The sequence below is a fragment of the Barbus barbus genome, assembly GCF_936440315.1.
Source record: "Barbus barbus genome assembly, chromosome: 18".
Taxonomy (NCBI): domain Eukaryota; kingdom Metazoa; phylum Chordata; class Actinopteri; order Cypriniformes; family Cyprinidae; genus Barbus; species Barbus barbus.
Window position 1 is genome coordinate 27,041,995 of NC_136746.1, and position 16,940 is coordinate 27,058,934.

Genomic DNA, 16,940 nt, shown 5'->3' on the forward strand with positions numbered 1-16,940 from the left:
CAGTGTAAACCAGTACAATGAATTCAAAACAATTTCTAATATTGGCCAAAGAAAAAAAGATATATTATGTGCATCTCTAAATATTAGGCCTATTTTAGTTTAAAACTGTAATGTATTCAGTCTGAAATGAGTTCACAAACCACTTTACATCTGTGTTACATTGTGTTTTCCAGCGAAAGAGGGCATTTGAAGAAAAAAATATATAATTTGGGACTTGATTATATCCATCAGGCATTGATAGGATTGAGAAAAGTGGCCATTATATCAGAATGAATTCAGGTGGTTGGATGAAAGGGACTGAAATTAAGAGGCATTTCTGCAAGTAACATTTGGATAAAAATAAATGAAGACAAACATTTTTTTAGCTGAGAATACTGTGCACTGATGAATTTTGCACAATAAAATGCACTTTTATGTTGACTCTAAATGGCTCCCACATGGCCCTAAATCTTCTTGCAAAGATTCAACTATTCCCAAGCAGTCTGTTTTCTGGCATTTGCATATATATTGGCTAGACACCTGTGGAACGCCGTGTAATAGTGAATGTCTGAGAGATGCTTCATTCCGATCTTATCAACAAGCAGCAAAAACAAAAGACACAGATCCTTCAGAACGATAATGTCTCTTCCTGTGCTCCAAAACAAGCTTCATCAGATTCTGCGGTGAGTTGCACAACACTGATTTCGCTTTATTCGTGCAAAAACAAATGTCACATAATCACCGCCAGTGAGGTTATGAAATGTTTTAGATTCTCTTCATTAAGGGTGGAGAGTAAACAGTCGTGCTCATATAAACTGGTCACAGCTAGATTCCAGAAGAGACTTGAAGGTGGGCTAATGTGTAAACTCTATCAACACATTGTTGATGCATCTGTTAGGCACTAGATAAGGAGTGTGATATTTCCAATTCGCCATTTTTCTTCCAAGCTAGGACAATTGCACAAAAATCATCAGGTCTTCTGTGCCAGGTGGAGTCAAGAGCAAACATGTTGAAAAGAGCAGCACAACATAGGTGTTTTGGCACAAGCTCTTAGAATACATGCTTAAAACACACATAGACAGACGGCGGGGGAAAAACAAAGACTTTGACTTGCGCCTGTGCCAAACCAGCATTCATGCTGAATACAACTAGTGGATCATGTACAGAAGTCTTATAACCCAATAACTTATCAGACTAAAATCATTCATTAAAACCACCAATCACCTGAGGGAATCGTGCGGATGGGAATGAGAGAGAAAACATTCCAGCTCATTAACTGTGTTGAGAAGGATATTGCTCAGTCTCAAGACAACATGTCGGCGCACATCAAATGCTGCTCCATTCGTGCCAGTGAATGACAGTTTGATTGAATGACTTGATTTGTCAGTTTAAGAATAAAAACAACAGGCCACTGTTTTCTGTGCTACTAGTGTCACCAAGCGGTGACTGTTGTGTTCATTTTGTCAAAAGTTACTGTTGTGTTGGGATGTACAACTCTATAGGACTGTTCACTCCAGGTTATCATCATTATAAACTCTGCTTTAACCCCGGGTAAAGGAGCATTTTCACACTTGTAATTTAAATGCAGTATTAGCACCATCGTTACGGTGTTGACCCTGCGGTGCCAAAAGTGCACAGTGTGAAATGATGCTTTGTAATAGAACTTTATCAGGTTAGACGCCATATTGAATTTAACACTGATGAAAATGAGGCTGTGAGGAATTAGCACTGTGGCACTATATAAAGGTGCTATATTGTGTATTTCAACTCACGACTTTCAAAACTGTTTATGAAGTTTTTGTCTAATTAAGGTTTTTTTTCTTCAGAAAAATGTTTAGTCAACAGAACTGTAGCCTACAACCCATCAAACAGTTGTTTCGGCGTTTGAAATGTAAAATGTTGTCTTGAATTCTAGAAGAGAATATATATATATATATATACACTGATTCTGCAATTAAGCCAATAAGAACCCAGGGTTTTGGAATGTAAGAAGTGAATCATCAGTTTATAAATACACAAGATTAACGGTTAACCCAGGGTAAATTATGAGCAGTGTGAAACGTAAAACAAGCTAACCCATGATTCCATTTACCCGGGTTTAGAATGACCCAGGGTTAACTATTTTGAGTGAGAAAAGTCCTTTTGTTATGTAGCCATCATTGGCAACTGATTAGCTTGTCTGATATCTACAGCGATTATAAAAGGTTAATCTGGTTTGTAATAACTACTGTAAAATAGTTTCTTTGGAAAGCTTACGATGTTTCGATGTGTGCCAGACTCATCAATAACTACTGTGCAGTGCAACAGCGCCACCTAGAGTCCTAAACATGACGATCAGGGTGTTCTCGTGATTTCTCGTCCAGCAAAAAAACTGCCAACATGATGTTTTGATTTAAAATAAATATTTTCTTTTAATTCGGAGAAATAGCTGAATATCTTTAGATTTAACCGCACTAAAAATGTACACAGGTCACATTTCATCCCAGAATCAAATTTCTATACATCCTCCAAGTCTTTATAAATTGCGTGTATGTATATACGGCTCCGACATGTTCTTGGCAGCTTTTATTACCGTAAAAAAAAACCTTTTAACTCAAATAACATCGTGCAAAAGACAAAAAGCAATTCTGCAAATTCTGTAGCAGGTGATATTAATCTAGTGGTTTCTCTCATAGTGAAATGGAATATTAATGTCAGATCATCTCCATCACTGTACACCTCAGGAGCGTTCTGTTGTTTTTGAAGTTTCAACCAAATTGGAAATATTCATCACCTTAAGAATTTAAAATGTTACAATTTCTGAAAAAAGAAAAAAAGAAAAAGAAAAAAAAAGTACACAAGGATTTTTTTTGCATTTTTATTTATAAATATCTACTATACAACACAAAAACACCAATGTACACTATTTCCCACCTGTCTGACATCCTCTTGCCTTCTTCCACAAAACCCACTTTAAATCTGAAAGAAAACATTTATGATGAATTCAGGTGTTCCCTAACAACCCACCCCACCCCAAGTGACCACTACACAAACTATTTACACTATATACAGTCTTTTTACATCACTGTTGAATCTCAGCATTTATTTTTTAGAAGAGGATCTGCTGATGGGGACCCACTGTCCATATGGCTTCCTGTCTGCTACGCTGTCAGCTCTTGATGTTACCTTAATGTCATGGACTGTTGGGCTGTTTGATGGCCTGGCGATGGTATTCTGTCAATATAAAAAAGGTAAGATTAACTTATATTTCAAAATAGTCTTAGTCATTATATGTGAATAAGCTGTAATGAACTTACATTGATACTGAAGTTAATTGGCTTTCTGTTGGGAGATGTCTGAGAAGCCTCTGCCTCGCCATCATCATTGGCAACGTTTACCTAAAGACAGAGAAAAGGGGAATAGGATAATGAAATCACTGCGTGTTTGATGTAAACCAAGAAACTTCAGTACCACAGGATTTTCATTTCTAAGTGAGGACGCCCTCAGTTTGGTGTTTAAGTCATGCAAAGAAGGGAATCTGACCTGTGTAATGCCAGTGCTGCTCTTTGAATCAGTCTGACATCAAAAACACCATTTGGGTTATACACTTACTATTGATAGTACAAAAAAAAGCAGTTCTTTTACAAGTAAAATTGAAAATTTATATAGAAAGGCTTTGTTCACACTGTACCCATTTCCAATTTGTTTTTCAAATGTCGTCATATTAAACATAACAGGAACTCCTGAAGTGTCACGATTTACAAATTCATGCATACAGCGTCTGAACAGGTTCACACTTTATACGAATGAATCCAAATAAGGCAAGAAAAAAAAAAAAAAAAAGCTATATCTAAATCATTTTAATTATATTTCAAATGAATGTGATTTTTGCTAGATATAAATTTTGCATGTTTGTATCTTGTAATTGAGAGGAAAGTCTGAATTATCAGGTATAAACAATTGTGAAAGTCAAAACTGTGAAATAAAAATTGTCAAAGTTACCTTTATTTATTTACTTTTAATTCTGTGTTAGAAACAGGCTACCATACTAAACGGCTCTGAAATGGCCCAAAATAATAATAATAAAAAAAAATAAAAAAGCTGCTTGTATGAACAAAGCCCAATAAAGCAAACAAAAAAAATTAATTGATGAGACTATATTTTTCCAAACCCCATCCGTCACCGTAGAGCTCTCTCTCTCTGGTCTTCACACACGATGAATAGAGGAAGACTCTGGTAAAATGACAACGCAACCCAGTTCAACCATCAGCAAACACAAGTCATTTCCTGTAGTTCTAATAACTGTAAAGAGACACTACCGCTTAAACGTTTGGGGTCACTATGATTTTTTTTTTTTTATAGTTTTTTGGAAAATAAAATTTGCTGCAAGAAACATTTCTTACCACTTAATATTTGTGTGTAAACCATGATGCATTTTTTTCAGGATTATTTAAATACAGTTCAAAAGAACAGCATTTATTTTCAACATTATAAGTGTCTTAACTGTCACTTCTGATCAATTCAATGCAAAACCTGAAATTCTACTGACCCCAAACTTTTCCGCATATATGCTGTTGTGTGGTGGCTTAAAGTGTTGAGTGTGAGATGAAATCACACAAATGCATGTGGTCTGTTTTTGTTCGACAAGGCTACCGCTGACATCGTACACAATTACTTAACCTTTGCTGTTGTGCACATAAGACTTAAAGCTGGTGTCATTCAAGTCATGTGACCTCCCCCTCTCTCCCTCTTTGTCCAAAGGGTGGAGGAGTTTCAGCTCTACAGGAACAGAAATGATACAAAAAAAAAAAACAAAGCAATTGAAGCTAAATGCCACTCCTCAATACAATGAGGGGAATAATAGCCATGTGCTCACACACACTAACTACACAGTAGTACATACTCTTTAACGTGTACCATTACCTAATCCGGACAAGTGCTGTTCATCATTCCATTAAATCCACCAGGTAAAATCACTCACGTCTGAGGAGACAGATTACATGGTGACCCAGGTTGGGTAAACACAGCGCGCAATCACATTTTAAATAGACGTGTTTTAACGGGTTAGTCAACGTCCCAAGATCACAGATATAATTTGAAGTACAAATCAGTATACTGTCAAACACTCAGGACGTTCATGCTACATTACAGAAGTCAAACAAACATTGGGTGTGTGTTAATGACACATCTGTGTACATGTGTGAGGCTCACCTGTGCTGGTGTCTTCTGTGGCACCCTGTCAGCGCTCACCCTTTCCTCTTTATCTGATGAAGATCTCCTCTTCTCCTCCTCCTCCAGCTCCTTCAGGCTAGCTGGCAGCTCCAAGTTCTGCACTCCAAGAATCCTGGTGGCATTTGCTTTGGCCACATTTAACAGATGCTTCTTCTCTGTGGAAGATTTCAAGGTATAGATTAAAATGTTATCATTTACCTCCATAGTCAGCCTTATAAACTAGTCACCCAACAACTCACTACACTGCAAAATAAATTGTGCATTTTTTCAGAATATTTACTTGCTTACATTTACTTTAGAAGCAGAATTTATATACACTAACTTAATTACATAAAAAAAAATTAAAAAATTCTCATTTTTTGGAATTTTACATTTTGTAATTATAAGCATAAAACCTAGAGGGGATGAAAAATGTATTGCTGTTATTTTATGCATGGATCACAAAAAATGCAAAGATGACAAATAAAGCATCATCCATACTACTCATGCAGTGTCTTCTAAAGCTAAATGATACCTTGAAATGTGAGCAACAGACTGAAATTTAGGTTATTAACAGCTGTGGTCACCATGAACTGCTTTGTATGAAAAAGATAACTTTTTTAATCTCCTTTCATGTAGCATATACTTTTTTTTTTTTTTAAGTGAAACTGCTCTTACCCTCAAGGCTGAGGCGGACCGAAGAGCGTTCACGGCTGCGAGAGCGGCTTCTGTAGTCTCTGGAGCTCCTGGGTGAGCGGGAGAAACGGCACCGGTACCTCCCCACGAACCTGCTTCCCCTCCAGTAGACCGGGGAGCGACTGCGAGAGCGGGATCGGGACGGAGAACGCCTGTAACGTCTGGAGTAGCCGTAGGGGGATGGAGAGCGACTGCGGCGATAGTAGCGTCTGCGGTGGGAGGAACGCTCAGGAGAAGGGCTGAAAGAGCGGGAGCGAGCCCGGTAACGGCGAGGAGGAGAATGGTGTCTGTGACGGCAGCGTGAACGGCCTGAGCAGCGTGGATGGGAGCGGGAACGTGAGCGAGAGCGTGAGGGTGAGGAAGAGCCACTGTCAGAGGATGAGCTCCGTGATGAGCTCCGTGACCTGCGGGAGGAGCGGCTCCCCCTGCTGCTGGAGTACGAGCTGCCACTGCTGCTGCTGCTGGAGCGAGAGGAGCTGCGACCGGATGGAGCCTTCTGATCAAAGATGAGCTTCACACCCTCACCGAGACGTCCAGTGCTGGCCTCCTTATTCATGATCAAACCTACAAACACAATGCATCAGACGTTACTCAACACGTTAATCAAGAAATTTGATCATTTAAGGGTTTTATGCATGCATGCCATTTTTATTCCTAAAAGCACAGTGATTTTTTTTCTCTCGGATGTTGACAATTCTTAAAATAAAAACAATTCTAAACATGTTAGATTTCTGATACTGGCTTTAGCCAAAGTTCAGATATCCGTTTAGGTAATTTTTTCAACTTTGTACATTTTCATATCAATATTTGTGCATTTAATCAACATTTCAGAGAACTTGTATTAGAAAATTCTTAATGTACTGTGATGATTAATACACAGAGTACGTCGATACACATGTTAAATGTAACGAATATTTGTGAACGTTGGTTTATTTTTAAAAAAATAGGGGCATTCATTTATTGGTTAAAGATTTTTTGTTTTTAAAATAATAATATGAGCCATATTTGCTAATGAAACATTACAACAACAAGATGGCGATGATAATGGAGAACATGCTGGAACTAAAAGTAGGTCATGTGACGTTGTGTAACAGTCGCCGCCCCTCCTGTCAATCAAATTACACAACAGCCTCGGCTCTAGAACATTCCGCAGGAAACACTATAATGATTAACCAACGTTATCATAAATCTATAACAAAATCCAAATGTCACCATCCATATAGTAATAAATCTATTCTGATATGTTCTTCGCCCTCCTGTATTTATTGCTAGTATCGCTAATTAACGTTAGTATTATTTTTTATGTTATGTTGCTAATTCAGCGAGTATATAACAACGTTTAAGTGCTTATTTAAACAACATTCAATATATAAACAACATTTAACTGTAACTTACCGTCAAAATAGACCTGATCCAACGGTAATATAACCGACTCGATACTCCTCGAGCGAGTTCAAAACAGAAACTATTTGAAATTCAACAACTGTCAAATAAATGTATGTTTATTCCAAAATAACGTCCAAAAATTGAGGACAAATTCTTGACATAAAACGTGTTTATGAGTAATCAGCGCCTATCTGTAGCAAACCGTAGCCGTCGTCTTCTCGCGAGCGCTTGGTTGATTCAGCGTGAAGTGGCTCGTGCGCAGCGCGCTTCTCTACTTAACCGACACACAATGACGTCATCGAGGGGGAGGGGGGGAATCTAGAAAATTCGTCAACGCAACAGTTTGTTTTTTTACATAATAGTGTTTGATAGACATTTTTTTCTTTTTCTGTTTTTAATTTAAACCATTATATTTTATAACCGAATTATTTTATGTAAACTGAGTTGTTTTGAATAAAAAACAAAAAAAACAATAATAAAAATCGATAGTATTTTACATGCTGAAAACTTGAGTAGGTTAATAACTGAAAATACTGTCATATATTTACTTCATGTTTGCATATTGTTTACGTTATTTATATATGTATAGTTATTTCATCGGGTTGTCTAACACCGTAAGTACCGATCTCGAGAGATCTCGTGATATCGCGAGGTTTGATCTGTGTTTGGGGAGTTTGGGAACTCGCCTTTTACACAAATAACGCCCCGTGCTTGAGTTGCATGATTGTGCGTTTCTTTCCTTCAAATAAAAGAACAGCTCGTGCTTGAGACAGAAAACAGGTCCTGAACTTTTCGTCTGAAAAAATGGCGATCGAAAGCCTGCTTCCAGCCAACTTTGGCTATGCAATTTTTACGTATTTGTACAGTTTTGTCATGTTGATGTATCTCGGGGTCCAAGTTGGGAGTGCACGGAAGAAGTATGGAGTAAAGGTACGATAAGGCTTCATATGCAATGCATGTTGCATTGCCTGAATTATACTGATGCATATTTAACTTTGATTTCTGATTTGGAACCAATGCAGATGCTTTGATTTGATGTATTTTTTCTGTAGTATCCCACCATGTACAGTGATAAGGAGCTAGTGTTCAACTGTATCCAGAGAGCCCATCAGAACACACTGGAGGTGTATCCACAGTGGCTGGTGTTCCAGACTATTGCTGCATTAGAGTATCCTGTGAGTATCACAGTTGTGTGCAATTCAGAAATGAACGACAGTTCAGAGAAACTCATGTAACTTTGTCAAGACCAGGGTTGCGTTTCCAAAAAGCATCGTAAACTTAAGTTGATCGTAGCTCCACTGGTTTCAATGGGTCTACGATGTACTTAAGCTTACGATGCTTTTGGGAAACGCAGCCCTGGTTAGTTAACTAGTTACCTAACTGAGGACTACTTTCAGGCACTGCGTAATATCACTGCGCCTGCTGCACCCACAGTACAGTAGTGAATTTCCTTGATTATTACGCCGGAATGAGAATATAGTTCCTAGCCATATCAGCCTAGAAAATCGCAGCTTTTCATTTTCAGTCGATCTTAGTACACGATGTAACTACAGGAGAGTCAAGCTTTAAATAGGGAAATTATCGAAACTCTTTGGTCATTTTTGATGACCAAATGCTAATGGTCCAATCCGATTCAGTGATCTATGCTAAGCTAAGATAAAAGTGCTTCCGCCAGACCCAGAGATCTGCTGTAAAATGTTGTAAAATGAGCCTATTTCCAAAAAAAGTGGAGTGTTCCTTTAAATGAAATCATTATGCCTTTGATCAAAATGGTTGACCTTGATCATTTAACAGTGGGACATTTCCTTGTAATGTGTGTTCTGTAAATCTCTGTTAATTCAATCTCTTTTCGTGTGCTCTCCTCCTCTCATATGTACACCCTTTCACCCAGTTCACCTTTGTTTATCTTGCATTTTTATCTCCCATATCAGATTGCTGCCTCTGTGTTAGGAGTCATCTGGGTAACGAGCAGGTTCTCTTATGCCTGGGGTTACTACACCGGTGGTATGTCTTAAAAATGCACATAGAGCAACCTGTAGCAATTTTTAGATTGTTCTCTGATGCAAAAGCACTTTCACATCTGTTTCTGAATCAGAGTGCAAATGCAAAAAGGATTGCATTTATTTTGCATTTAATTATAGATTTAAATGACGCATGCATGTTTGTGGTTTATATTGTGTCCTTTCAAAACAAAGTATATTTATGCATTTTTTTTAAATTGCCATACACATTTTCAAGGTACTGTTAACACAAAATAAAACTAACTGCTAGAGCATAAATAAATATAATTTTTTTTTGTGTGAAACTGTTACACAAAACCAACAATTCTGTGATTGCAGTGTGTTTCAATGTGTTCAAGTTCTTTTAAACATTCATCTGAGTTTTAGCCTCCTCACCAGAGTTGTTTGTCTGTTTTAGATCCTGCTAAGAGGATGCGTGGTGCATACGGATACATTGGGCTGTTTGGAGTCATTCTGCTTTCCATCTCGGTTGCTCTCAAACTGCTTGGAGTGCTTTAAGGGAAACACCACTGAGAAAATAGCACATGAAACCAATACTTGGCACTTAATGTAGTCGTCAGTGATTCTTTTTTTACTCTCTTTTTAATTACATTGCTCCATCCTGTAGCTTTTACATAGTATGAAAAATATTTAATCAAATTCAATAAATTTGTTAGGCTCTTATACACGTTCTTTACGCAGCTGTGAATTAGGGTGACCAGATAATCATTGCATGGTAGTGTTTATGTTTAGAGGACCATCTTCTGTACAGAGCATTTCAGGTGCAAACAACATTTCAGATACTGCACTGATTTGATTAGAATGTATATTAGTCACCCTATGTTATTTCATTAAATTCAGACAACTGGAAAATAAAATGTCTGTGTAAGATTTAAACAAACCATGTGTGAGTGCTGGGTGCTTCAAACTGCAAGAATATATGGTAGTCATGCATACTTAGTTTATACTCATTTTAGTCATTTCTGAAAACACTGTCATGCCTTCAAAGGAGATTAAAGGTCTTGTGTTTGTGAAAGTTACATTGATTACATGATTCTGATCTCTCAGATAATATTTAAAATGGCATATGGCAGTGCTTTAGGACAACTGGAGCGTTAAATTATTTATAAACAGACCTTAGGGCGTTACTGTGATGCTATGGTGTTGTGGGTGGTTACACTGAAATTTTTATCTCCCCATATGGCTCTTTCATTAATGAGATAGTTTACCCAAAAATTATTCCAAACCTGTATCGATTTCTTTCTGTTGTTGAACACAAAATAAGTTTTTTTTGAACAATGTAAGTAACCAAACATTTGCTGGTAGACACTGACCTCCATAGAATGGAAAAATATACAAGGGAAGTCAATGCCTACCAGCAACTGTGAGTAAATAATCACTATTTTTTTTTTTTTTTTTTTTTGGGGTTAAAATCCCAATTTTCGAAGCTGTTTTGTTTTAGATAAACATTTGAGAAGGTCTGGTTGAATAGAAAAGCATTAGGATTTCATACATCAAGCTATATGGCCAAGTTAAGTATGTAGGGGTTTTATCAATACACCAAGTATAGTAATGCAAACACCACTAATAAACTGAAACTATTATAAAGCATTTAATTTAGTTTGAAATGCCAATGAGTCTTTATAGTCTTGGCAGTTTTAGGAGTTCAGGTTTGAACATGGTTTCTTTATAGCTATTACAAAATACTGAAGCTGTTATATTGTTGCATACAAGAGATTGCATGATATTTGTGCCTATGTGCTAGTAGACATCCTTACTAAAAATGACCATGGTTTTATTATGTATTATAATAACATATTTATTATTATTATTATAGTAAAAGTGTAATGACCATGTTTTTTGGTGTTTTTATTACCATTTGTATACTTAAACTATATGTGAAACTATGGCTGGTGTAGCAAAACTGTTTAATTTGTAGTTGCCATGTTTTAACTATAGTTTGGTTTCATTTGTAGTAAAAGCATGGTTAATATTCACCAGGGGTATCGAGGTCTACTGTTATATATTTTTGGCTTGCTTGCTTTTTTTAGATATACTTTTATGTATATGCTGTGTAAACCACCTTAATAAGAGTAATTACTGTCGTAAATAGTAATTTTACCATACAGCTGATGATGTGCTCTGCGCATGCGCGGCTCAGAGCCACTGTTTGAGACGGAAGACTGCGGAGTATAGCTCCACGTACTGCGAAGCACAAGACAAACTCAAGAAAAGTGCAGGTAAGAATTCACTGTGCTGTAAAGATCGACTCCTAGTGATCATTCATTAGATATTCTCCCTTACTGTGCTTTTATTTATCCGTAATGCTTTATAGAAACAGTGATGTAGCAAATTTGGGTTAGAAATCAGCCGGACATGAGAGATCAAACATGTTTACAGCATTAACACTCGACGTTTTGCGCGGAAACGTAATTTTGAACTGTCATGTAAAAGATTGCTTATGTTAATATTAAGATATTGGTCGCAAACAAGACCGATGGAAATCCTTTGTGTGTTATTTGTGTTTGGTTCAGGAGGATCATCTGTGCTCTGCGTTTGCGCAGTCAGTGATGATGCGTCGCTCCTGCGCAGGAACAGTTGAATTTATTATTAGTTGATGAGCACTAATTTTCCCCATCACTTTTCAAGATTCTTTAATGACAAAAATGAAAAAGAACAGCATTTTTTTTTTAAATGATAATATTCTGTATCATAAGTGACTGAGACTGATCAATTAAATGCATTCATAGATAGATAAATAGATGCATAGATAGGGGAAGGTGTTTTAAAATGAAATATATGAAATTAAAAATCCATTTGTCACTGTATGACAAATTCACTTCATCACACAATGTGAATACGTCTTTTTATTATGACCCCCAGCAGAACATCTCAAAAGTAACTCAAGGATCAGGTCAGATCAGAAGTATGTCTGGGTTTCTGGACGGGATCAGATGCGGCGATTGTGAGTGTAATGTGGACTGGGGTGAGAAGAGAAACACCATCGCCTCCATCGCAGCCGGAGTCCTGGTATGTCAATAAATCTTGTGTTTTTTCAAATATCCAGTGATTCCCTAACTAACAGTGTTTCTTCTCACACTGTGCACATGTGCAGTTTTTCACAGGCTGGTGGATCATCATCGATGCAGCGATAATGTACCCTAAAGAGGAACAGTTCCACCATGCATATCATACCTGTGGGGTTATAGCGACTATAGCCTTCCTCATGTGAGTTACACCTGGACAGATTCTCACTGGCGCTCCCTCTAATGAAGAGAACGAAGTCTTTGTTCTCATTGTGTCCGGTTAGACCAATGCTGTGACATAATTTGATCTGTCCCAGATCTTACTTCCTGTTGTTAAGCACTGATTTAACTACAAGGTTGCGCCGTGACTACTGTACAATGACTGCATTGATAAACTGCCTGTGGAGTTTCACTATCTTTGGATTAGAATCAAGGTTATTATAGTTAAGTAAAACTAAAGCATAACTTTATATTACAAAATATTTGTAAAAATGATTTCCGCTACATTTATAATTTAGTTTAATTTGACATACAGAAATAAAAATTAATAAAAACGGTATAGACATTTAAAACAAAAAAACTAATAAAAGTTACAAAAACAACAAACAGTGCAAAAGTTTAAATTAGAAATGACAACGGAATCTAAAACAACATCAAACTATCAGTAAAAACAACAAAAAAACAGTTTTAAAAAAACTAATTTACTTAATTTACATCAAAATGTTGAAGTTAGGAAATCAAAGTTTAAGCAAGTAGAATAGGCTAATTTTATTTTGTATGAAATGCTCCTAATTTGAAATATTTGAGTAAGCTAATTTAAAATTATCATGTAATCTCAATTTTTTTCATTGGACACTTAACTAATTCAGACTAACTTGCTAACAGAAACTCTCCTAAATTAGCATAGCAAAACAATACTAATTCTCCCAGTTAACATTAATCTAGCAAAAAACTGTATGTAACACTTAACTTTAGTACTTACTCCACTTTTCGAGTGCCATGGCAAAGCATTCTGGGAAATAGAAATTGCAACCAGGTTCAGTTAAATCTAAGTTCATCTGATTTAAAAGAAACAAGTTCATTAAGCTCAAAACAATTCAGATGAGTCCGTTTCAGAAATCAAAAGAATACTCATAAAAGTTAATTGGATTGAAAAAATGAGTTAATGACTAAAATAAGGCTGATTTGAACGCAGGATCAATGCGGTGTCAAATGGCCAGGTGAGGGGCGACAGCTACAGCGAGGGCTGCTTGGGACAGACAGGTACGTCATGCATGAGACGGCATTAACTTTATGCATTTCTTGTAAATATTGAAATACTACACGACTGAAGTGTGCTTTGTTTGTGTGTAGGTGCCAGAATCTGGCTCTTCATCGGGTTCATGTTGGCGTTCGGGTCTCTCATCGCCTCTATGTGGATTCTGTTTGGTGGTTTTGTTGTGACTGGTGAGAGAATGAGACTTATTTTGCCCTTCTAGAATAAAATGATTCAGGTTTGTCTATTTGTATGCAGTTGCTGATTGTTTTTTCTTTTTTTCTTTATGATTGAACAGAAAAAAAGGATTTGTCAGTGTATCCTGGTATTGCGGTTTTCTTCCAAAATGCATTCATCTTCTTTGGGTAAGTTTGGAAATGCAGTAAAAACAGTGAAATATTGTTACATTTTAAAAGAAGTGTTTTGTACTTTAATAGAAATAAAAATGTGATTTATTCCTGTGATCAAAGATGTATTCTCAGCATCATTACTCCAGGCTTCAGTGTCACGTGATCCTTCAGAAATCATTCTAAGATGCTGATTTGCTGCTCAAGACACATTTCTCATTATCCATGTTGACTTTTTTTTTTTTTAGAACAGAATTGAACTTATCCTTGCTGAACAAATGTTTTTTTTTTTCTTTAAAAGTCTTTGAAATTAACAGTTTGAAGTAATTCAAATTGAAATGTATGGAGAAATGAAAAAGAGACCATTTTTGCTACTGATGCTATTAAGCCACTTCCAGTGACGATACGTTGAATAATCATCCCAATAATGGGAATTAAAATAATTTTGAATGGATCATGAATATATAACTACTGTCCAGTCTGTAATTACCTGCAAACCTGAGTATTCATGTAATTTATAATAAATAACTTGGCAAATTCAGATTTTAGTTTTAGTTTTATCCCAAGTGAAACTATGATATTTGGATTGAGTTCTAATTTTGATTCTCCTTCGCTCTTGCAGTGGTCTGGTGTTCAAGTTTGGCCGAACTGAGGACCTCTGGCAGTAAAGATCCATTTCCTTCAATCAAATCCCACAGTCCATCAACACACAATTCCTCTGTACTTATTGCTGCTTATTTGCACTCTCTTATTTCTTTCTCTCCCCTTTTCAACTACTCGGATGACTCCCGTACTTCAATATGTTTCTCTTGCCTTTCTTTGTTTCATTTCCTGTGTGGCCACAGTGGGCGCCCACAGCGAGAGAAATGAAAATCAAAAATCAAATCCAGTCTCTGCAGTCAAAATGGACACGTTTAGACCTCACCCTGCGTGTATAATGGAAATGACTTGTATACAATGGAATTAAGCGTACCATCAAGCTGATATCTTCAGACAAAAACATTATTGATTCGCAAAATATAGTTATGTGATATTGTGCAGTGGCAGCAGGAAGTTTCTGAGCATAATCTTCAATAACCAAAATGAGTGTGACTGACTTTCAGTCTTTCAGCTTCACTGTGTTTCTGTTTTCAATGTGTCGTCATTTGAATAAAAGTCTTTTCTTTTTTGCATAAGCCACAGAAATTGTATCTTTCGGAAAACTTTCATTTATAATCTTTTGAAATTTTGCGTAATGTGCAGATTCGAGAGCATACTCCTGTCATATTTGCGGCTCAACCTTCAGTCAGCTGATATCACAACAAGCGCTTTTATTCTACGTCTTGCTTTTGGAAGATTTTTTATATTGCATTATATGGGTCATTCAGTTGATTTTTAAAATTTCACACAGATTGCACTGAGCACAAGCAGTTTCTTATAGCTGTGCATAACTAGAAACATGTATATTCACTGTCAATATTTTTCATTTCTGTGCAACTAGCAAAACCAAACATCTTATTTCTCTGAGTTTTTCTTGACTGCGGGAAGCCTGGTTATATATTTTGGAGCTTTAAGTTCACTCTCTGTGTATGTTTGGGCATGTGGGAGCTGTATAAAATGTTAATGTTTTTAAAAAGCACAATTTCTTATTATTTCAGTGGATATGGGAGAATAAGATGAGATGCGAGTCAGAGAATTCGACTCGTCTGTCAACTAACAAATTAGAGATTCTGTGATTTCTACATACTAAAAGAATGTAACATTTTAATGTAATCCATGTCTCTCTTTCTGACAAGTAGCTGAACTTCATTCGACTGTGGGTTTAAATTAATAAAATGATTGTAAATATGTACAGAGCCAGTGTTTTTTCTTTTAGGAAGTGCAGTCTTTTATTACATTCAAAGGCAGATGGGTAACATGGGACTAGATTAAAGTCACCATAAGGTTATTTTTAGATATTGCATTAGGTGGTGGTGTGTATCAGTTTGTCATTGTCAACTCTTCTCTGTTTTCTTGCTTCCACTAAAGTAATTTAATCCAGCCTTAATTTCCAGGGGCATGGGAATATCTTTGGTGATGTTTTGTATGATTTGGCTCTTAGAAAGCACAATGCTTTCCATTCAAGGACATTTTATCTTGTAAATAGTTTACTTAAGCAATGTCTAACCTCTCAAACACACACATTCATGCATAACTGGAGTCCTCTTATTAATGTGTCCACAAGTTCTTCATTTCTGTACCACCAAATTTGGAAACTACAAGACAAAGAAAATACATAATTAGCTATCGTACACGCGTTTAATTTTTAATTAGGTTTAATGCAATTCTACTTTTAAAAGATACTTTTTAAAACTCTAAAAAAAGTCTAATGCGGACTAATTTCCTCCTCTTCCACCCTCTTTGTCACACACACACACATGCATATGTACATAAGTTACACACAGTTACGTAAAATGGTAGATTTGTCTAATTTGAACCTAAAAAGTAAGACTCGTTACCATATGGTTTACTGCTAGTTAGTCAAACTAGTTAAGACACGGTCTTAATATAGTGCTATGTTTATGCAGCTGGCCCCAGTTCAATAAACTTTAACAGAAGTAGGCTATAATTAAGTTTAAGTGTCTTGATTTTGATTCAATTAATATTTTGTAGTTCAAAAGTATTGTAATCAAAACATGGTTGTTAAGCTATCCATTTACTAGCCTATTCTTTGTTTTTACACAGCCAGTTTAACTTATTGAAGACCCTATCTGTGCACAAATAAAATAAAGAAATCATATTTAAGAGTGATTTGAATTACATTTTAATGAATGTTGCAACTGCCCCCATGTGGACTGTTGCAACCATCCCCTGTTATGGGGTCAATTGTAACATTTGACTTTGTCTATTCAAGTATAAATTGGAGGTGTATTATCATATGCTGTACAGTGTGGGTGAGTAGCTGACAGATGTGACTTTATTGTATTAAAATTTTCACTCTCCAATACAAAACTTAAACACATAGACTGAAATGGTATTTTCATGTAAAATGTACTCCAGTGACCTTTTTAATTTACGATCTTGAAAAATATATATATATTTT

At 36.3% G+C, this 16,940-nt stretch overlaps 3 protein-coding genes across 4 annotated transcripts; 2 read left to right on the forward strand and 1 right to left on the reverse strand.

The window, feature by feature from the left end:
• Nucleotides 1–2,368: 2,368 nt before the first annotated feature.
• LOC306884566 (arginine/serine-rich protein 1-like) lies at nt 2,369–7,500 on the reverse strand. The gene is made up of 5 exons (XM_079440530.1): nt 7,261–7,500; nt 5,848–6,429; nt 5,170–5,345; nt 3,276–3,356; nt 2,369–3,192 (listed from the first exon to the last, which is right to left on the reverse strand). The coding sequence occupies exons 2-5, from the start codon at nt 6,419–6,421 to the stop codon at nt 3,061–3,063; spliced, it is 963 nt and encodes a 320-aa protein (XP_079296656.1). The 5' UTR covers nt 6,422–6,429; nt 7,261–7,500; the 3' UTR covers nt 2,369–3,060.
• A 33-nt stretch (nt 7,501–7,533) lies between these two features.
• On the forward strand, nt 7,534–10,152 carry LOC306884567 (glutathione S-transferase 3, mitochondrial-like). The gene is made up of 4 exons (XM_079440531.1): nt 7,534–8,181; nt 8,304–8,426; nt 9,183–9,255; nt 9,670–10,152. Exons 1-4 carry the CDS (start codon nt 8,056–8,058, stop codon nt 9,768–9,770), a joined length of 423 nt encoding a protein of 140 aa, XP_079296657.1. The 5' UTR covers nt 7,534–8,055; the 3' UTR covers nt 9,771–10,152.
• Nucleotides 10,153–11,388: 1,236 nt separating this feature from the next.
• LOC306884036 (transmembrane protein 50A) lies at nt 11,389–15,708 on the forward strand. Of its 2 annotated transcripts, none has more exons than XM_079439653.1 (7): nt 11,389–11,491; nt 12,135–12,281; nt 12,367–12,479; nt 13,473–13,540; nt 13,631–13,723; nt 13,831–13,897; nt 14,502–15,708. In XM_079439653.1, exons 2-7 carry the CDS (start codon nt 12,180–12,182, stop codon nt 14,545–14,547), a joined length of 489 nt encoding a protein of 162 aa, XP_079295779.1. In that variant the 5' UTR covers nt 11,389–11,491; nt 12,135–12,179; the 3' UTR covers nt 14,548–15,708. The 2 variants fall into 2 exon arrangements, with proteins under 2 accessions (XP_079295779.1, XP_079295780.1); XM_079439654.1 differs by having other exon boundaries at nt 11,417–11,491; nt 12,138–12,281.
• The last annotated feature ends 1,232 nt before the right edge of the window (nt 15,709–16,940 follow it).